Genomic DNA, 23,574 nt, shown 5'->3' on the forward strand with positions numbered 1-23,574 from the left:
ATTTAATTTACTTCTTTTTTTGATCCTTTATTTGTTTCCATGCCAGTCCCTTAAAATACAATATAAAAATACAGCATAAAAATACAAAAATACAGTATGTGAAACCAGTTCATGGTTCAAAAAAGTTTGGTGACTACCACCATAGACCCCACAAATGGGTAAAACGGTGACTGTGTGCAAATTTTCAAAGAAATAGGAAGTTAGAGGCACAACTCTGAGAGTTCAGTGAAAATTAATGCCAGAAATGGGACGATCAGCAGTTTGGTGGTTTGGACAGAGATTATTTACAATAATATTAACTGCAAAGTAAAAAGTGAAATCATTAAAAACATCCAAGAAGCCAAAATGCTCAAACATTTTTAAAACTACAACACGCCTGCTTTGTTGAGAAGAAAACATTCTTACATGTAAAAGATGAAAATAATTAAACTTCGATAAAATATGTTAAGAAATTGCAATGCTCATATTTTCAAACACTAGCTCACACTTTGACAGTTTGTACACACCATGTGCAAGTCATAGGGAGGATTAAATGTCTTTCAAACTGTCAAAAAAATGTTTCATCCTGTAAATTAGCAAAAGAAGGCTTTTAGATATTTTAAATCCCTTATAAAGCTTGGCATTCATTGAATGGAGCAGTCATTAAACTGTGCAGCACACTCAGCACTCGGACAATTTTCAGGGGCAAACAAAAAGTGCATAAACCTTTGTAAATCTCTTTCATCAATATGGCTGATATGAAGTGATCACAATCGGATAGTGAAGGCCATATTTACCGGACTAAAACTGAAATGCCGAATGCTTGAAAGTGCTGCTCTGAATGAACCCACTAATACTGTTTGCTGAGCTTTCTCATTACAGAGTTAATTGTGCATTTGTCCTGATCGCGGTCATGTTACGGAACAGTGATCTCACAATTGGACTAATGGATGGAAGGCACAAACTCTGAACACGCAGCACTCTATTATGATCTGTTAAGTTTCCTGAAATCATCAAATCATCTGTGACTGGCAATGAACTTTAGGGCGGGAGGAATGTGGCGGGAGCGAGAAAACATCTGCTCTATTTTTGAATGAATAATTAATATTCAATTTGCATGAATTAATGAACAATTCTAAGTAACTTTTTGAGGTCCATGTGTATTTGTGAGTGAAAGTGTGCCCATCATACAAGCAGCAAAAAGAAAATACAAATGGAAAGTAAAACTCCACACGAGTAATATATGACACAACATGTAAGACTAATACAATGCCAAATAAATTTGGTAGGGGACCCTCCCACCCATCCATTATCTGAGCCACTTATCTTCACAAGGGTCACGGGAGTGCTGGAGCCTATCCAAAGTGGAAAAGTGTTCTGTGGTACGATGACTACACATTTGGCATTGGATTTGGAAATTGTGTACGTCGTGTCCTTTGGGCCAAAGAGGAAAAGAAGCATCCGGCATGGTTAATTTACACATCTGTGAAGGCACCATTAATGCTGAAAGGTACATACAGGATTTGGAGAAACGTATGCTGCCATCCAAGCAATGTTTTCTTTTTATTTGAATTTTATTTTATTTTTATTTTTTGTTTATTTCAGCAAGACAATGCCAAACAATTTGCATATGTTACAACAGAGTGGCTTTGTAATAAAAGAGTGTGGGGTACTAGAGTGGTCTGCCTGCAGTCCAAACCTGTCTCCCATTGAAAATGTGTTGCGCATTATTTAGAATAAAGTACGACAACGGAGACCCTGGACTGTTGAAAAGCTGCAGTTATTCATTAATTTACTAAAAATAAAATATCAGTTTTAACATTATACATTTTGAAATATAACATGTTTTACAAATGTACAGTGTTTGTTTAACACAATGTCCCAAGTTCATTGGAATTGGGATCAGTTTGGGGTTGTAGACTTTCACGCAAAGTCATCTGAGAAGGGCTGCGGCCCCCTACAACCCTAAACAGGATAAGCGGTGTCAAGAATAAATGGATAAAAGACTGTAATTAAATTTCTTTGGAATTCCTAAAACATACAGGGTTAATTAAAGACTCAAAATTTTCCATTGATGTGACTACGTGAATACTCAAATGAGATCCCTCCCCCATTTCTTCTGGTGTCTCTAGGCGTTCTGTCTTGGCCCCCCACCTTTTTATCACCTACATCCTAACTCTTAGAAATATTTTCTGAAAATTCAACTTTAAACTTCAACATTTAGGTGAATGATACCCAGCTGTAGCTCCACCTCACCCACCGCCACACTTTTCTTTCTCCCCTTAATAACTACTTCCTCTGAACTCAAAAACTAGGTCTCCTTCCAACTTGCTACAACTTGACAGTGTTAAAAATGTAATCCTCGTCATAGGTACCAAGTCCATGCTTGCCAAAATTAACAGTTTTTCTATTTCACTTAAAACGGTTTCCCACTGCGCTCAAATTAATGGTCTGGGTGTCGATAGCATCCACTTCCAAGAACTGGAGGAATGGAGAGTCGCCAAATATTCTACTCAAGTAGGAGTACCTTAGAATATCAGGTAAAAGTAAAAAGTACTCTTCCAAATATTTACCACTACTGCAGAAACATTATTTGCCTTATTCCGTTAAATGACTGGAGGGTGTGTATGTGTTTGAGTGTTGTGCAAGCGAGTGAGTGTAAGAGAGATAGGGAGAGAGAGAGCTATGTGCAACTTACCGTATTGTGTTTTCACAAGTTAGAAGTAGGCTGAAATGTCCACCTTTGGGCAGTCACAATTTAAGAGCTGCATCATAAAGCTGTTGCTTTTTTTTGGGGGGGGGGAGTGTCTGAAGCCGGGGTCTGAAACTGGCGGGCCGCAAATGGATGATATTTCGTGACCCTTACCTAATATGCAAGTTTAATGTTAGTGCAGCGCTTAAGTTTTATATGAAAGGCACTTTTACAGTGTTGTGTGGTGAGCTGGCCAACCTACTAATCACGGTGGTGTATATGGCTTTCGGGGATGTGACATCGACCGGGCTTGGTACAAGGAGAGAAACATTTTTCAACGAGTGAAAGTTAGAGCAGCGTTGCCAGGGGGCGTTGTATTAGTATTTTTGCACACAACTTGTTTACACCAGCTTACTTATTGATCTTATTTTGAGTTAAAAAATACAAAAAGACTTTTGAGAATATTGGATTAAAAACATAAATTCTAATTTAATTTGCGTCCTCGTCCATGTGCGGCGCGGCTGCGGCCCGGCCTCAGCTAGACTCTGCCTCCAACGGCCCCAAGGTAAATTGGGTTTGAGACCCCTTCTCTAAAGTAAACACACTCAAGTGGCTGTATTTTTCCCCCCCAAAGAACAAGTCACTTTCATTGGCCCACAATGGGTTTGAGTGCGGTCATGTGACCTCGTGACTGCCTTGTCCTATCTGAATGGTGAATGGGAGTCGAATGACTCTAGTGATCATGATGGATTGGTGCAACCGTCGCCATATAATCACAAGGACCCCCTTTACTCATCACATCATTCCAGCCCTGCAACAACTGGCTGATCTGATCTTCACCTTCAAGGTCATCAATAACTTCACCCTGCCATATCTTGCTGACATCCTACACATTGCCATACTTCCCCTTCCACCCGCTCACTCAGATCTTCATCCTCCATTCACCTCATCAGCCTTTGTGCTCATACGTTCACCGTGGGTGACAACGCCTTGAGCCAATCTCATCCTTAACTAGTCCCCCGTCTTTGGAACTCAATACCACCTGACCTCAGGAAGACAGATTCATTAATCCTCTTCAAATCCAAACTCAAGTCACACCTATTCCAGACTGCCTGCTAACATTTCCCATATCATATTCCATTTTAATTGATCTTTGTATTGGTTGAATTCTTAAATAGTAACTATGTTTGTACGGTGACCTTAAGTGGCTTGAAAACGGGCTTAAAAAAATGATGATGTGATGAAGTAATTTTATTCCCAGGGCATTGAATCATTTGGAACTGGGCTGTCATAGATATACTGGAGGTTTGCTGTCAATGTGCGTGTAAATCTTTGTATATACTCTACAGTGAAGAAAATATGTATTTGAACACCCTACTATATTGCAATTTCTTGCACTTAGAAATCATGGAGGGGTCTGAAATAGTATAATATAATATAATATATATATACATATATATATATACATATATATATATATATATATATATATATATATATATATATATATAATAATAGTCATCATAGGTGCATGTCCACTGTGAGACAGATAATCTGAAAAGAAAAATCCAAAAATCCCACTGTTTGATTTTTTTAACGATTTATTTGTGTGATACAGCGGCAAATAAGTATTTTGAAAACCTGAGAAAACCAATGTTAATATTTGGGACCATAGCCTTTGTTTGCAATTACAGAGGTCAAACGTTTCCTGTAGTAGTTCACCAGGTTTCCACACATGCAGGAGGGATTTTGGCACACTCCTTCACACAGATCTTCTCTAGACCAGACAGGTTTCTGGGCTGTCGCTGAGAAACATGTAGTTTCAGCTCCCTCCAAAGATTTTCTATTGGGTTTAGGTCTGGAGACTGGCGAGGCCACGCCAGAACCTTGATATGCTTCTTATGGAGCCATTCCTTGGTTTTCCTGGCTGTGTTCTTCGGGTCATTGTCATGTTGATTGACCCAGCCACGACCCATCTTCAATGCTCTGACTGAGGGAAAGAGCTTGTTCCCCAAAATCTCACGATAAATGGCCACGGTCATCCTTTCCTTAATAACAGTGCAGTCGTCCAGTCCCATGTGCAGAAAAACACCCCCAAAGCATGATGCTACCACCCCCATGCTTCACAGTAGGGATGGTGTTCTTGGGATGGAACTCATCATTCCTCTTCCTCCTAACACGATTAGTGGAATTATGATGAAAAAGACCAATTTTGGAGCTGTAAAATTTTGTCTCTGGTGTCTTTGGACAGCTTTTTGCTCTTGGCCATGTTACAAGTTTGAGTTCTACTGATTGTATGGGGTGGACAGGTGTCTTTATGCAGTTAACGACCTCACACAGGTGCATCTAATTCAGGATAATACATGGAGTGGAGGTGGACTTTTAAAGGCGTACGAAAAGGTCTTGGTGGGTCAGAATTCTAGCTGATGGACAGGTGTTCAAATAGTTATTTGCAGCTGTATCGCACAAGTAAATCGTTTAAAAAATCATACATTGTGATTTCTGGATTTTTCTTTTTAGATTATCTCTCTCACAGTGAATAAGCACCTAAGATGAAAATTTCAGACCCTTCCATGATTTCTAAGTGGGAGAACTTGAAATAGAGTAGAGAGCCCAAATACTTATTTTCTTTACTGTATGTGTTCTGTGACTGATCAATGATGAGTCAGAGAGGTACTCTAAAGTCAGCAAGGAAAGACTAGAATTTCCCTATTGAGGATGAGCTTTAGAGAAAATGGATGGATGTCCCAGGAAAGTCTGTGGGGCGGGTGGTTAGCATGCCAACCCTCACAGTTCTGAGGGCTTTAAATCTTGGCTCCAGTGCTTTTAGGTCCTGAGTTTGCTATTTTCCCCATGTTTGCATGGGTTTTCTCTTGATAGGGAAAAATGTGAAAAAAAACAACCATGTTCAGTTCTTTGAAGATCTTAAATTGCCCATAGGTTTGAATGTGAATGGTTGCAGGTCAATACAGTTTGTGGTCTGAGGTTGGTCAGCGACCAGTCAAAGGTGAATGCCGTATTTTGTCCAAAAGTAGAATTATCTTATTGAGGATAACAATGTGAAATGAATAGCTACGTAGATGATGACCTGGATGTTTATCTGTATTTGGGATACATATTGTTATACCCCAAAATCATTTTCCTTGTCCTTTCCTGATAAATCTATTCTTAAAAAAAAAGAAAACAAAAACAACAAAAAAACATGTATTTAGTCGAATTGCGTACTGCTACAGCTTTCTGAGAATCCTGGTTTAAAAAGGGAAAAAAATCAAAACAGGCTCTGTCTTGTAAACTGAGCTGCTGGCAGGCGCGCCTCTCCACAGAGGATGGCTGCAGGCTGTGAATCACCGCGGCAGCAGCAGCACAACAAAGAGGATGCAGAACAGGAGGAGGGATGGCTGCTGAGTGATGTTGATGTTGTTTATTCCTATTCAACTCAAATTGCTGTTTTGCTGTCGGGATTATGTTTTATGGTACCGTGAATACACCATAAACAATATCCAAAAGGCACGCAAATTACTATTTCGATGCAAAAGATTGAAACATGTTGAAATTTGACCATGTAAAAATTAATTGCATTAATTCAACTGAGAGACTATTTTCATACTCTGGTGCTGCTGTTTTGGTTATCAGAATAAAAGTACTACTTAACTGTCTTGTCATGTGTGAAAAATATCCATCCATCTATCTAGTCATATCCAAGCATGCTTGTGCTCATTAGGGTCTTTGCTGAGCATTTTGCAGCTGAATTTGGGAAAGTACATGCGTAACTGGTCTTCAGAAAATCACTGGGTAGGTATAGCTGAACAACCATTAAATAAACATGCACATTTTTGGAATGCGGGTGGAAGCAGGACTAAACCTACACAACACGTGAAGAACTGAGAAGTGAGTTTCAAAGCCAGGACCAGTGGACTCTGGGACAGAAATTCTTACCACTACAGTCTCATATGTGAACAATCGTGGAAGATAATTAAAGTTACTAGCTTTCTTATTTGTGGCGAGGCATTTGTTTATTTGGTCTAATGGACAAGGCACCCCGGCAAGACAGAGTAGCGTCCATCATACTGCTGAAATACAGCATTTCAAGAAAGGAAAACATATGAAAACCTCTCAATCTGTACTTGCAAGAGCAATTTCAAGGTTTGTTAAACTTCAGAAGAGTAGGAGGGGCCACGGAAGTTAAAAAAAACACACACACAAATGCTTGTTCACAATAAATTGCAGCTAACCTCTCAAAAAACCTGCATACATAGTATGTCCTGATTTTCTCCATATCTCACATTTGTCAAAGTCCAATCTAATTTATTCTCTTTATCCACCCCTTCAATATGCATGACAATTTGAACCACCTGCTCCATAAATACCTGTGGCAACATAATGGGCTGCAAATCCACTGCTCACCTTGGTCCTTTAACCAGTCTAAAGACGGATCAGTGAGCCGCGACCTCGGGGAGGCAACGCTCGGCTGTGTTCTTACTTCCAAGGGTAATTGCTGACAGATCAGAGCTTAATCCACCATCAGACAAAATACCTGAAAAAAAATGCACAATGTGTTGTGTGTCTTCAAACGCAAAGAGGGGGTAAGATGTGGATACAGCTGTGTCATACCAATGAGCATGCAATGTGTGAGGCCAAATCTTCCCTTTGGGCTTACTGAGGACGCTCATCTCGGCTTGCTTGCAAAGATGCGAGTTATCCAAAGTGGATAATGTGATCATCATCATATACAGCAGTGTGACGATCTAATACATAAAAAAATCCATCCATGGCAATATGTCATCAGGTGCGGGACGGTGTGGCCTTGGTTTATACACACACACACACACACACATATATATATATATATATATATATATATATATATATATATATATATATTGCAGCTATTATGTATGATTTCTTTTCTATCTCACAGACCACACACAGCAAGGAAAATGCCATTGCTGTGAATGGGACAATATTACTCTACTGACTAATGTGCAGGCTACAAATAAGAACCAACAAAAATGTGGAAATGCAACTGTGCGGAAGAAACAATGTTTGTCACAAAAGGAAATGTGAGTCATTGCACAATTTACAATCAAACGAGTGGTCGGGGATGCGCTAAAGCTGGAACCTTTCCAGGGTGCAGAGGAAATTCTGGTGGGAATCAAATTTAATGGGTCTTACACATCATTGTGATCGGCTTACACGTACAACAAAGACTACCCGTTTTTTTTCCTTTTCATGGTGCTCGTCACGTTTGCAATTATTACAGCGATGTGATTTTTGTAATTCCTTTAGTCTTGAAGGCTTGAGAGATTTGCAACAATGGTGAGGTGATGCACTTTTATTCTCAAGATTATCCTCTGACCTTTTAAGTTGAAAGCCCCTGATGTCGTTCAATTTGGGGAAAAATACGCCTCTAAAATCTGCCTAGTTTGAATAGTCAACGTGCGTGACGTTTTGTGAGACTTCAGCTTAGTAAGCATACAAAAGAGTGTCTTAGAGCAGTCCAGATTCGGACTCAGTTGCCTTTTATACATAAAGACCTATTATCAGATTAACTTTTAATATTTATTTTTGATATTTATTGGGCATCCTTTTTTGCAATATCACATGACCAAAACAAGCATAGATTCTGTTCTCAAGGACTGCATCCACTTTTTTAAGGCAAAGAGGGAAAAAATTGAAGAAAACTGATGACAACCAAAGAATAAGATATGGAACTTTGGCAATTTCTGTAAACATGACCCTTAAAATGCATTTTAACATATATGGAGTGTCTTTTACTTTTTCTTTGGATTTTTGTGTTGCAACTTCAAATGGATATCAGAGATGTCAAAGAAGGAACACATGATGAACAGGAATAGGAATTCATTTCAACATAGGAAAGCGGCACACATGTTCATGTTCTGGCTGCTGAATACAAATTGGCCATCAATATTAATAGAACAGAACCGTAAAGAAAAAGTAATGCATTTACAAAACACAAGCAGTGACTGATTAATACAAAACAATTCTCTGTTTCTATCACGAACAGCTTTCTTTTTACACATGCATGTCAATTGAGGAACATTATCATGAGCAAACCTCCCTCCCCTCTTGCTTAAACTTTGTGTGTGCATTGAGAGGAGACGCCAGCCAAATGTGTTGCAGGGGGTTCCACAGTAAAGAGACACATTCCACGTTATTTGCCAATCAGGGTGTTTCATTATCTAGAGGGAAAATATCAGAGGGTCCCAAGGTGGAAAAAGAGCAAGTCAACTGAATTCCCCTTATAAATCAGTGTCACATTATGTATTCAATGCACACACAGCAGGAAGTGTATCCTGTACATATAAGTAACTTTATGAATTTTGATGTGTAGCTTAGTGGCTCTAATATTATGCAGCATCCAAATACACAACATTTTCACCAGTGAAGGCAGAGTTGTTTTGTTTCACTGTTGCTTTTCATCTCCCATCTCCTCATCAAAAAAGTTGCCTTTGTGTTTATATGCTTGCAAAGATGCAACTACAGGGAAACGAGAACCCAAGAAAGATGTGGCTTGACATTCCACAAAAAAGAAAATGTGGTAAAAGGGGACATTGTAAAAGACTTCAGCCCAGAACAAAGGAGCAAAGATGAAGGGCAAAAATACATTTGTGAAGGGAAATATGATTTTAAATGAATAAAGGAAAACCATTTGCATGGAAAAAAAAATAAAAGTGTACCGTAGTGAAGCACATGCACATAAAAAAAATAAATACATTTCCTTTGCCTGTTTAAAATCTACAAGATTGACAAAATTTGACTAAGGTAATAGAATGCTACAACTTTATATAAATTAAATCTTCTCAGGTATCTGTTTGATGTGTGTCCCAGGTCTCAGACGTGCAAATAATTAGCAGGATGCATGAAGCATATTCATTCTTTGTCCAATGATGCATGGTGTAAGACTCGCGCTACGCATATGTGCGTGCATCACTCTGTGTTAGTAAAGAGCTTCCACACACACAGTGAATCAAAAGTACAAGTCCTCTCTTAGTGCCAGTCAATCAGAAGCAGAGTTTGGAGCGTTACAATGCTTTACAATGGACACGAGAGTATTTTCTGGACTCGATACATTTTTTTATAGTTGTGGTTACAGCCGCCACACCACTCACAATGCAGCAAGCCACTGGCAGAACGGCATTTGCTCTGTAGATTTTTTTCCTCCGGGCAAGGAAAAATCCATTTGGTTTAAAAAAAAAAAAAAAAAAAAGGGGGGGGGGATGAAGTTCTAAGAAGATATCACAGACAGAATGTTCCCTTTCCACGCTGAAATAAAAGCAGTGTGGGCAACATTAATAACATAACCTGTTTAATAAATGGCATGCAGTTATAATTTAAGCATTATGAGACTTAATGTCTTTGGATGGGTTTATGAGAACGCATTTACACGCCGTTGGTACTAAGGGAGTTAAATGTAGCCTGTAAAACTTTGCAACTATGTGGTGTCTCAATGTAAACACTAAGGGGCACTGTGGAAAAGGAGTACATGAAACAAAAAAGAACCTACAGTGTGGCAGATATATATATTAACTCCAAAATACAGTGAGCAAAAAAATAAATAGCTTTTTAAGAATACCAAAGTTAAAACTGTAAGAGGACAATTGAAGCGATGTGTTATCATACCATCGCTTACTTCACTTTACTCAATGTGACGTGGTGCAGCGACTTCAGTAAATGAACGTAGTCGGCTTGTCGTGGAGCCAAGCAGTGCCAAGTGCAGCCAGCAACTGCACTGGAGAAATTTCTTGTTTTGATGAATAGCCTACCGCTGGAACTTTTTACTGTATCATGGCTGGCATAGCTTTTACTCCACTAACCTGAAAGTTATATTTCTAGCTGGTAAAATAATATTAGTGTGTTGATGTCAGGGGATATGACGAATTTCCTGTCTAAATACGAGTAAAGATGTATAGAATCAACACCGATACTAACACAAGTATCAGAATTGTGTGTGCATAGTTCAAAGTTCGGCATATGTTTAAATCGCATAGCAGAATGGCAAAACTAAATATTGACAAGCACATTTGATCATTTTGTTTACTTTGTTCCTTTTGGTTATGTAATATATGACACTCTTTCCTAATCATTGTTGAAAATTTTTACCACAAAGCATAGAGGAATCGTGAGTTCTCTTGATAGTTTAGCATATTGGGTTGTCATAGTTTACCATACGCACAACTCTGAGAACGTCTTGAAATCTCAGTGTCCTTTAACTTGGCTCCTCTCCATTATTTTGGAGAGAAAGTTTTGCTAAAATCATACAGCCCGCCAGGTTTTAAAATCATGTGTTACTCCCTCCGTGCGCAATTATGCGGCAAAAAAAAAGGTCTTCAAAATATGAATCAACATAAGAAAATTGCCTTAATGCCCCATTGGCTGGGGCCACCCAAATAGACTGAGTGCCTCACATGCATGACAATAAGGGAAGAAGATTGGTGGTGGTGGTGGGGTAGGGGCTAATATGTTTCCTCGACACTGCGCATCCATTTTCTGAGACACTTGTGGTCATAAATCAAAGCTGAGCAGGCAGACCACAACAGGAACAGTACTTGTGGTCCCTTACCAACCCTTCATTCTTTTCCCTAAACCTCGACAGTGCCTTCAACAATGAAGGAAGAGATGCGAGACAAACATTCCATTGTGGATTGCACAGCATTCAGCTAATAAGGAAGAACCTCAAATTGAAACAAATTGCCACAACCTCTTGAAGACTCATCGACATTTCTGTCAACTTTAAACGCCCTTCCTTGGATAATGGGAGCCCACTTAGCCAGCTTTGAATTAAAACCTGATGCATAACTTTTGCTATAATTCTGCTGACGCCCTCAAAAGAAAACGGGAGTGTGCGATCTATTATGGCAAGGGTTTATCACTTGCAAAAAAAAAAAAAAAAATCTATGTGTGAGCTAAAACCATTCCAGTGAAAAGGGAGGACAATTCTACGTCCAGTGACCAAAATATGAAATGTGACAAAATATAATTTTTTTACGATCCTACATTAGCAATTACAATAATGAGTACATCCCAAAGCTGTATCAAATCAATCCTTATCCATCTTTGCATTTTCTGAGCCACTTATACTCACAAGAGTCGCGGGAGTGTTTGAGCACATACCAGCTGTCCTCGGTCAGGAGGCGGGAATACACGCAAAAATGGTTGCCACCCAATCGCAGGGCACATACAGTATAAACGAACAACCACTTGCAGTCACATTCACACCTACGGGCAATTTAGACTCTTTAGTTAATCCCTCCATCTGCCATCTATATTGCTTGTCCTCTTAGAGGTCATGGGTGATCTAGAGCCTACTCTATCTGAGTTTGGGAGAAAGACAGGGAATATAGTCTGGACAGGTCCACAGTCAATCAGAGGGCTGGGGCACATTCAAACAAACACCCATTCATGCTCACATCCACACCTAGGGACAAATAAGTCTTGACTGATCCAATGCCTGATTCTTAAATGTGCGTAGAATCCGAGTACCTTGAAAATATCCATACAAGCAACGCGAGAAAATCCAAACTCCACATAGTTGCCGAGATTCAAACCCCAAAGCTCACAACTGTCAGGCAGGCAACCTAACCGCTTTTTCACTGTGCTACCTCTTAATACACTAAAGTGCATGATACGCAAAAATTTTAAGATGGGATATAACACCCAACATATAAACCCACATTTGAATCACCTTGGAGGAGGAAAAAAAAAACATTTTTCATGTAGCAGCTGTTTAGACATCCCCAAAAATCTTTTACTGCACTAACATAATGGGGAAAATGTTGACAATATCATTCATGCTTGCATTTTTTCGCCATTAGATCACATATCAGACAGAATATTTGTTTTGTTGCTCGAGACTCTTCCCACCCATGTTGACGAGCTCACAGAAATAGCCATTAATAGAGGGCATATGGCCACCTGTCTGCACAAAAACACTCATGAACACCTACATAAAGCTTTTGTAGGATTTTAAAGTGCATTAGACGCAGAGCGACAAAAGACATGAATCCAGTGTATGTGTGTGTGTTTATGGGTATATTCTAAACAAGATAGAAGTCTTATAAAGATGTATACAAGACTTTTAGCAACATTAATTGGAACAATACAATACAATACAATACAATACAATACAAGACTTCAAATATTTAATAAATATTTAGGGTCAACAATCCAGAGCAATTGTGAGTGTGGTTAGGAAATGAAGAAACGGGTCCAAGCAGATTGAATCAGCTGGCAGAAGGTGTCTGGTGTGTTATGTGACAGAAGAGTCTCTGCTAGGATGAAGGGCAAAGTTTAAAAAACAGTGGTGAGGCCAGCCACGATGTACGGATTAGAGACGGTGGCACTGAAGAAACAACAGGAAGCAGAATTTGAGGTAGCAGAAATGAAGATGCTGAGGTTCTCGTTCGGAGTGAGCAGGTTGGATAGGATGAGAAATGAGCTCATTAGAGGGACAGCCAAAGTTGAATGTTTTGGAGACAAGGTTAGAGAGAGCAGACTTTGATGGTTTGGACATGTCCAGAGGCGAGAGAGTGAGTATAGTGGTAGAAAGGTGATGAGGATGGAGCTGCCAGGCAAAAGAGCGAGAGGAAGACCAAAGAAAATACGATGGATATTGTGATGGAGGACATGAAGACTGTTAGAGAGGAAGATGCACGAGATAGGCTTAGATGGAAAAAGATGACACACTGTCGCAACCCCTAATCGGGACAAGCCGAAATGAAAAGAAGAATAGGAATGAGGAATTTACAAGAAAGTAAAGGAAACACTTTCTTTAGTAGTAGTTTGCAGTGTATAATTATGTTGCTATCTGGCTAGATGTGTGGGTGATGCATCGATCGATGGAAATTATGGAATAAAAAGCTAACAGAAGTCTGCAGATTCACTCAGTGCTCTTTCTTGAGTCACTTACAGTACGGTACTGTCTGGATGGATGGATGGATGGATGGATGGATGGATGGATGCTAAACAACTAGCAGTGTACTTGTTGACTCATTGCTCCTCCTTGTCAAACAGGATTCAATTGCTCAACAACTAAGTTTTATCACAGGCAACCCGAGGCACTATTGTCTTTTTAATACTTAGTCATGGATGAAAGCTAAGCTATAATAGCAGTTTACAAGCGTTCTTCTTATTAAAAGGAACACAATTTCATGACAAATATCTGGATTTTGATAGGTTTGACCACTGTATTTTTAGTATTTAGCTATTGAAGGATATATTCTTCTTCTTCTTTTCCTTTCGGCTTGTCCTGTTAGGGGTCGCCACAGCGTGTCATCTTTTGCCATCTTAGCCTATCTCCTGCATCTTCCTCTCTAACCCCAACTGCCATCATGTCTTCCCTCACCACATCCATAAACCTACTCTTTGGTCTTCCTCTCGCTCTTTTGCCTGGGAGCTCCATCCTCAGCATCCTTCTACCAATATACTCACTCTCTCGCCTCTGAACATGTCCAAACCATCGAAGTCTGCTCTCTCGAATCTTGTCTCCAAAACATCCAGCTTTGGCTGTCCCTCGAATGAGCTCATTTCTAATCCTATCCAACCTGGTCACTCCGAGCGAGAACCTCAACATCTTCATTTCTGCCACCTCCAGTTCAGATTCCTGTTGTTTCTTCAGTGCCACCGTCTCTAATCCGTACATCATGGCCGGCCTCACCACTGTTTTGTAAACTTTGCCCTTCAGCCGAGCAGAGACTCTTCTGTCACATAACACACCAGACACCTTTCGCCAGCTGTTCCAACCTGCTTGGACCCATTTCTTCACTTCCTTACCACACTCACCATTGCTCTGGATTGTTGACCATAAATATTTGAAGTCGTCCACCCTCGCTATCTCTTCTCCCTGTAGCCTCACTCTTTCCCCTCCACTTTTCTCATTCACGCACATATATTCTGTTTTACTTTGGCTAATCTTAATTCCTCTCCTTTGCAGTGCATGTCTCAATCTTTCTAATTGTTCCTCTGCATGCTCCCTGCTTTCACTGCATATCAAAATATCATCTGCGAACATCATGGTCCAGTCTAACCTCATCTGTCAGCCTATCCATTACCACTGCAAACAGGAATTGGCTCAGAGCTGATCCCTGATGCAGTCCCACCTCCACCTTAAATTCCTCTGTCACACCTAAGGCACACCTCACCATTGTTCTGCTGCCATCATACATGTCCTGTACTATTTTAACATACTTCTCTGCCACAGCAGACTTACGCATGCAGTACCACAGTTCCTCTCTTGGTACTCTGTCATAGGCTTTCTCTAGATCCACAAAGACACAATGTAGCTCCTTCTGACCTTCTCTGTACTTTTCCACTAGCATCCTCAAGGCAAATAATGCATCTGTGGTACTCTTTCTAGGCATGAAACCATACTGTTGCTCGCAGATACTTACTTCTGTCCTGAGTCTAGCATCCACTACTCTTTTCCATAACTTCATTGTGTGGCTCGTCAACTTTATTCCTCTATAGTTCCGACAACTCTGAACATCCCCTTTGTTCTTAAAAATGGGAACTAGAACACTTTTCCTCCATTCTTAAGGCATTTTTTCGCCCGCTAGTATTCTGTTGAATAAGTTGGTCAAAAACTCCACAGCCCTCTCTCCAAATTGCTTCCATACCTCTACCGGTATGTCATCAAGACCAATTGCCTTTCCATTTTTCATCCTTTGTAGTGACTTTCTGACTTCCCCCTTACTAATCATTGCCACTTCCTGGTCCTTCACACTTGCCTCTTCAACTCTACCTCCTGTCTCATTTTCTTCATTCATCAACTTCTCAAAGTATTCTTTCCATCTATTTAGCACACTACTGGCACCAGTCAACACATGTCCATCTCTATCCTTAATCACCCTTACCTGCTGCACATCCTTCCCATCTCTATCCCTCTGTCTGGCCAACCTGTAGAGATCCTTTTCTCCTTCTTTCGTGTCCAACCTGGTGTACATGTCTTCATATGCCTCTTGTTTAGCCTTTGCCACCTCTACCTTTGCCCTACGTCGCATCTCGATGTACTCGTTTCGCCTTTCCTCAGTCCTCTCAGTATCCCATTTCTTCTTCACTAATCTCTTTCCTTGTATGACTCCCTGTATTTTGGGGTTCCACCACCAAGTCTCCTTCTCCCCTTTCCTACCAAAAGACACACCAAGTACTCTCCTGCCTGTCTCTCTGATTACGTTGGTTGTCGTTGTCCAGTCTTCCGGGAGCTTCTGCTGTCCATCGAGAGCCTGTCTTACCTCCTTCCGAAAGGCCGCACAACATTCTTCCTTTCTCAGCTTCCACCACATGGTTCTCTGCTCTACCTTTGTCTTCTTAATCTTCCTACCCACCACCAGAGTCATCCTACACACTACCATCCTATGCTGTCGAGCTACACTCTCCCCTACCACTACTTTACAGTCAGTAACCTCCTTCAGATTACATCGTCTGCACAAAATATAATCCACCTGTGTGCTTCTACCTCCTCTCTTGTAGGTCACTATATGTTCCTCCCTCTTCTGGAAATAAGTGTTCACCACAGCCATCTCCATCCTTTTTGCAAAGTCCACCATCATCTGTCCCTCAAAGTTTCTTTCCTGGATCCCGTACTTACCCATCACTTCTTCATCGCCCCTGTTTCCTTTACCAATATGTCCATTAAAATCTGCACCAATCACAACTCTCTCGCTGTCTGGGATGCTCAGAACTACTTCATCTAGTTCCTTCCAGAATTTCTCTTTTAACTCTAGGTCACATCCTACCTGTGGGGCACAGCCGCTAACCACATTATACATAACACCCTCAATTTCAAATTTTAGTCTCATCACTCGATCTGATACTCTTTTCACCTCCAAGACAGTCTTACCCAGCTCTTCCTTTAAAATAACCCCTACTCCATTTCTCTTCACATCTACTCCGTGTTAGAATAATTTAAACCCTGCTCCTAAAGTTCTAGCCTTACTACCTTTCCACCTGCTCTCTTAGATGCACAGAATATCAACCTTTCTCCTCATCATCATGTCAACCAACTCCTGAGCTTTTCCTGTCAGAGTCCCAACATTCAAAGTCCCGACACGCAGTTGTAGGCTCTGTGCATTCCTCTTTTTCTTCTGACGATGGATCCGGTTTCCTCCTCTTCTTTGTCTTTGACCCACAGTACCTGAATTTCCACAGACGCCCTGCAGGTTAGCAGTGCCGGGGGCGGGCGTTGTTAACCCGGGCCACGACCGATCCGGTACGGGATTCTTTAGATGAACGCTCATATTTGTTTGGCACAGTTTTTACGCCGGATGCCCTTCCTGACACAACCCTCTCCATTTATCCGGGCTTGGGACCGGCCTACAGATTGCACTGGTTTGTGCCCCCATAGGGCTGCATTTTATTATGTATATATTATATTATATTTATTTATTTATTGAAGGATATATTAATGAATGCTAATTGCTAAACTAATCTAGTACATGTTCTTTTTGGGAAAAAGTAACTCAAAAGTTTGAAGACCTTTGAGGTAGGGTTACCACTTTCTTTTCAGTATTTGGTCATTGATGGTTGGATGCTAAGCAAGTTTCGCAGTCTATGGGTACTGTATCTTAAGCAATTCAATTTAAGTGCACGCTCTACACTCCTGAAGGTTCAGAAACTCAGTGCGCTGTTGGGAGGTGCTCTTGGGTTAATCAGAGCGTCAGTCTCACTGAAGAGACAGAGCAGCTGGAGTGTCTGGTAAGAAGGGATGTCTACAGGCACAACTGACACTTTCAGTATGGAGGACGTACTGACGTATCCCTGCCAGTGGCCAACATGCCCGTTCATAAAGTCATCAGAAATGGAGCGCGCCTCTGCCTTTCTGAGCAATGCACTATCAGAGCTCAGTGAGAGCGAACCCTGCATCATCAAATACAACTTGAATACATGACAACAATGTACATTTCAGGACTCTGAATTTCAAGTTGACACTGTACTTCGCCACTGAAGGATGGGTAGAAAGATTCTCAGGTAACATTTTCGCAGTGTATATCTTCACTCAGTACTTGTCAAACAGGACCCAAATGCATGACAACTACTTAGGTTTTGAGATGTTTGGCAAGGAGGCAGGATTGTTGTTTTTCAGTTCAGTATTATTAGTAGTTTTATTACATTTGACAATGGTTGCCAATTTAATTTAGCAGTCTCAGTCACTGTGATTTGACGGGCGCGAATGCACACGCGCGCCATCCCACTCGTAAATCTGCACAGTTGAGTATGAAAAATCACGCACGTAAAATTTGTTAGCAATACTGAATAATGAAAGACATCACTTATTTTGTGTAGTCTTGACCAATGTTCCCTCTAAGATGCGCCACTGCGCACACTCTCAGCGCACACGAATACCAACCCAGAGCAGTGAACCACAGCCTGACGTCTTTTTTTTTAATACGGAAACACACGCTCTCTAACAACGAGCTGTTGCTCAGCCTACGTCTACTTAGTTTACCTGACACCGCCCGCCTCCGCTCTTAAAGGGGTATAATCATAATTACAAACAGAACATACACCCGCATCTTTATATCTGCAGGCACGACTGACCACACCCATACATTTTTGAGTGACTGCAGTCTACATATTTGCTCCTTCTTATTAAACAGAATACAAATTCATAACAACAATTAATGTTGTTAATGCTGCGACCTTTCAGGTACCACAGTTTATCAGTGTTTAGCCACTGATGAATGAACAGCTGCAAAGCTAATGTAGCAGACCGACTCGAGCTGTAAATTTCCGAGCCGGGTGCTTTAGAGTATAGAGAAGCCTCTTTTTCCTCGCTAGTGGTCAAGAACAGAAAAGTGATTCTCTATCGCAGTGCTTGCAGCCCTTCGCCGTCCTGCCAGCCTTTCAGCCTCCCTGTGGCAGTTCTGAAGGAAAATTAAGACCAAGGGAAGGGATTAAAAAAACACAGCAAGCTAAATATAGTCTAAAAAAATAAAGTCATTTTAAGGACATGGCTTTCTCACAGTAGCCAAAATGTATTCAGTCTGCTAAAGTGGAGCGATAAGTCAGATTTGTTTCTTTTGTGTGTGTGTGTGTGTGTATGTTGAAATCACACAATTAAAACTAAAATAACACTAACCTAAGTTAAAAATGTTATGTTACTGCCAGGATTAATTTCTCACCAAAAAATTGCTGTGGCAGTAGGTTTAAGGACTTGCTCTTTGAAACCAGAGGGTCACAGTTGGAATACGGATGAATGCAAATGTAAAGTAGCCACTTGTTGTTGGTGTACGAGTAGTCAAATTGCTGACTACTCTTGAGGTGCTCTTGAGCAAGACACCAACGTCAGCCCTAGCCAAAGAGATGCAATGTTGTTTCTGAGCCCTTTTTCACACCATCATCACTCCTTGCATGCAACAAACTTGTATGACGATAACAAATGGCAAAAACAACAGCAATTTGACTTTGGAACTTGCTAACTCTGTTACCATTACCTCGAAACATTTGGTGCTACCATTTACATTATTTAAGAATAACATTACATCCTAGGTGGAAGGTAAAAGGTAAAGAGTATAGACTTCCATCTCCTTTAAGAAAAGCAGTTATTCAATAGGCGAGCTCATTCCCACTGCGACTGGACCTCCGATTATGATCAACTCAGTGAATATTTACACCCAAGATCATCTTAAAAGTGGAACATTACTACGACTTGTCAAACTAGCTGTGGGGTGCCGTTTATGTGTTGCCTAATCTGTGTGTGTGTGTGTTCGCTTGACAGTGATGCAAACTCTAGCTAAGCATCTCATTGAGTGGAAGTAACATAAGCCACTATCCTCCTGTGTGTGTGTATGCGTGTGGGTGTGCATGTGTGTGTGCGCACGCACAAGTGCGAGTCAATGGGTGCTGGTGTGAGAGTAAAATATCAATTTCATGCATATTTGCAGGACCAAATTGCATCCCTTGATTGGGGCCCAGAGAGGGCGAGGGTGTGCATGAAATGTAATCGTATTCCAGTAACAACATGTGGACAGCAGCACCGAGGAGAAAAAGAAGATCGTAACTAAAAAAAACTTGAGCAGTGAGGTAAATCACTTTTCAATGGATTTAAAGCAGACGAGGACTGCAAAAATCGTTTTGTCTTAGGGTCAAATAGTATGATGGCCCCCGCTGAAAGCAAACATTCAATAATAATATGAGAATAAAATCAAGGATTGGAATATTGGAATACAATTGTAACAACACAAAGAATTCATGATTTTATGAGAATTAACTTGTGATTTACAAAGAAAGTGTGTTGCTTTCTAGAGGAAATGTCTGAATATTATGAAAATAAAGGTAGGATGCTTGAGAATAATGTTACAATGGTACCATTTTTTTTAACTAAATAAGAATAAATCTTAGAATTACAAGAAAACAACAGTTGCAATGTTGTCAAAAATCATTATTATATGATAATGTCAATATAAATAAAAATATTACAAGAATCAATCTGTAAATTTTATGAGATCCATATTAGAAGAAAAAAGTTGTGACAGTAAGAATGAAATTGCAATTTATGATAATTAATTTCACTCAAAAATGTGATTTTATAAAACCAAAGTCATAACAGTTGGAAAATAATCACTTGTGTCTGAGAAAAAAAGTCCAAATATAACATTTTGTAACAGTAAACGTTTTGTAACAGACTTTTACAACACTAAAGTTGCAATCTCACATAAATCAGTTTGTGATATTCCAATGAGAGAGAGAGGGGGCGTGGGGGGTCCAAACCAGAAGCAGTTTAAAAAGAAATCTATTTTGAGTTATGGTCAGCCGTATTAATGGGAGACAGGGCATGTTGGTCTTTATTTATTCATTCATTCATTCATTCATTCACTTTCCATATCACTTCTCCTGACGAGGATCACGGGTATGCTGGAGCCTATCACAGCTCTTTTGAGCAGGAGGCAGGGTACACCACAATGACGTAGAATAATAACTAGAATCTGTACATTCCCTTTTCACATGGTCAACTCCCAGTCAGGGCAAAACATTGCTTTGGGTACTATTTCGCGTGAAAATTGACCTCCTTTGACATCCTTACAGTTGTACATTGTGAAACATACTTACATTGAATTTAATTGGAATACGTTAGGTTTAGCTTTTGTTGCGCTGTTGGCTGTCAAAACCATGCAGGAGGTCGTAAAGAAGTAACTTTTCACTGGTAAGTGCGTTTCAGTTTAACCTTGATAATTAATTATTACATATTTATTTAATCATTTTCCATAACAATATGTGTATGTTTACCATACTTTTTGCCCTGACCAAAAGTCAGCCCGTTGACCATGGCGGAACCAATAATGCAGGCGTGAGCATTTCACGGAAACGATCGTTCCGTTATCGTGTCGTTACCCAGCCTGAGAAAACACGGAACCAAAAGTCCCAGATCTCAGGGCTGACTTTTAATAAAATTCGCCCACGTGTGGAATGTAAAACAAGTTCTCAACGAAATGCAACAATCTGTATAAAACGAACCAACATGAACCCCTTTATTTTTAATGATTAAAACGCCCAGCTTTGTCAGTGTTGTTTACAAACGGCACCGGTTTCCGCTTCTGCGCTACGCATGCGCAAGTTCGAGTTATTCATATCCGGGTCACTCAAACGCTAGTCAAACATGTCGGTTGCTAAGCGTAAGAGACAAGAGACTGTGTCCCTAAAGACGTTCCAAAAGTGGACTATATCTGAAGAATTTATTGCCGGAACCAATGAAGAAGGTGAGGTGATAAAGCTGAGGTGCAGAATATGAATATAAAATCGTTTCCCACCGTTTCCCAGGACAAAAATCAACGGAACCGAAAGATCGGTTACCATACTTGCCGAAATCCTCATGCCTGATAATGGATGCGCAGTCCAGTTTTTATTCAACCTCATTGGTACACCCTGAACTGATCGCCACCCAAACACAGGCCACAGAGAAAAAAAAAAAATCATCCACTGCACCAACATTCATAATTCAGAGTTAGTCAATTAACCTACCAAGCATGTTTTGGGGAGGGAACCAGAATACTGGGAGAAAACTCACGCAGGGATGCAGTTTCCATACAGGTGGGGCCGGGATTTGAACCCGGGTGCTCAGAACTGAAAGGCAGATGTGCTCACCAGTAATTACCATGTTACCGCCACAATATACATAACACCCTCATAATCCAGTTTCAGCGCCGTCACTCATTTTCACCTCAAACTCTTGCTCTAAAATTATCAGGGGCGTGGCTAGGACACTGCACACTATGACATTGTTCTGATAACTTAAAGATGTTTTACTTATGGTACTTTTTGTTCTATTTCATCATTCATAAAAAACTACATCGTTTAAAAAAAATCAAAACAAAAATAACCTTTACTCATGTTGAATTTTGCTGACCACAACATCCCAGAAACTGACTTCTTGTGAAGCCGTGCACACACCAGGCTACTAATCATGTTTTGCAATAATAATAACTCTTTAGTTGCAAAAAAAAAAAAAAAAAAAAAGTAGTACAGTAGTGTGTACTAATTAAACGCACTCTTTCAGGAATTTTAAAGGACACCAGTGGTGTGAGATGAATCAAAACTGATTTTAAATGGTTACTGTCTGTGTTACATCAATAAAAATGTTAACTCAGTAAGTGCATCCAAGACCAACAGCACATCATCATCATGTGTTTCTGGGGGGAAAGTGGGGAGGGTGGCGGGGGGTGGGGATACCAGTACCAAAACGGTGCTTACCGAGTGCGAAGTAAGGCAGAGCCGTGTTGTCGAGATCATCCATGACGGAAATCCGTCCAGGTAGATCCGTCCTGACGAATAACAGAAGTCGCGATTCCCCACCTCCTCCTCCCGGTGCTCCTCCAGCGGTGCCACCTGCTCCGGCGGAGGCGCCTCCTCCGACTCCTTCTCCTCCGCCTCCTCCAACCGAGCTCCCGGAGACTCCCACGCCGGTGAAGCTGAACTCATTTTCCCGTAGGACGGGAAGCGTGGACACGGTGACGCTCTTGAGCTCGCACGGAGTCCCAGCCGCGTGTCCCTCCCCGGCGGTGCCCTCGTCGGCAGCGCCAGCAGCGGTGGTCGGCGTCAGCCCCGCGACTAGCAGGCGGAAGAGCAGCAGCAGCAGCGGCGCGGTGCTCGCCATCTGTCCCCCGCTCCTTGTGCGCGCTTGTGCCGCTTTGAAAGCTCCTCGTCGAGTGGCCGCGCACTTATGAGAGGGAGCAGCCAGCCAGCCAGCCAGCCAGCCAGACGCTCGTTCTGCACACGGCGATGCGCGGCCGTCCAGGAGGCGGCAGCACAGGTGAGCTTGGAGGGGCGGGGAAGCAGGGGCGTCATCCGGGTTGGAGTTTCACTCAACAGAGAAGGCTCGAGCGTTTCAGCAGTCATTTCAAATGTCATCAACTCCGAATAGTATTTGCAAATACAAAGTACGATCGAATAAACTCTGCATAGAAATTACTCTCATAGAAAAGTCCAAATCTGAACTCGTAATGCTGAACTTGCAAAGTTAAAAAAAAAACGAAGGAAAAAAGACTACACGATATTCAGAAACATTTTGGCTTTTCAGGTGACATTTTAGGTCTATCTTTTTCAGGTGAACTTCTGAACATTTGAATCTACGTCCAACTGCTCTGTACACCAGTTGACTAGCGTGTGTGTGATATGCTGTTCATCCACTAAAAAGTTTAGTTAAATACTAAAGTAAGTTTCTTTCGACTTGTCCCTTTCGGGGTCACCACAGCGTGTCATCTCAGATGAACGCACATATGTTTGGCACAATTTTTACGCCGGATGCCCTTCCTGACGCAACCCTCCTCAGGGAGTGGAGGCCCCAGTGGGATATGAAACCACAACCCCAAACCAGTGCTCTAACCACTGAGCTACAGGGCCTCATAGACTATAGACTTGAATTATTTTTGTTCAGATCACTAATAATAACACAG

General features: G+C 41.0%; 1 protein-coding gene across 2 annotated transcripts in view; it reads right to left on the minus strand.

Annotated features, from left to right (window-relative positions):
- LOC133490570 (astrotactin-2) overlaps positions 1 to 22,945 on the minus strand; it is a 301,145-nt gene extending 278,200 nt beyond the window's left edge. Inside the window, exon 1 of one of the 2 annotated variants that reach the window (XM_061800811.1) lies at positions 22,373 to 22,945. In XM_061800811.1, coding sequence (XP_061656795.1) covers positions 22,373 to 22,775 — 403 coding nt within the window. In that variant the 5' untranslated portion in view covers positions 22,776 to 22,945. The remainder of the gene's footprint in view (positions 1 to 22,372) is intronic. The other variant, XM_061800810.1, reaches the window with a different exon arrangement.
- Between the last annotated feature and the right edge of the window lie 629 nt (positions 22,946 to 23,574).

Source organism: Syngnathoides biaculeatus, chromosome 17 (assembly GCF_019802595.1).
Source record: "Syngnathoides biaculeatus isolate LvHL_M chromosome 17, ASM1980259v1, whole genome shotgun sequence".
Classification (NCBI taxonomy): Eukaryota; Metazoa; Chordata; class Actinopteri; order Syngnathiformes; family Syngnathidae; genus Syngnathoides; species Syngnathoides biaculeatus.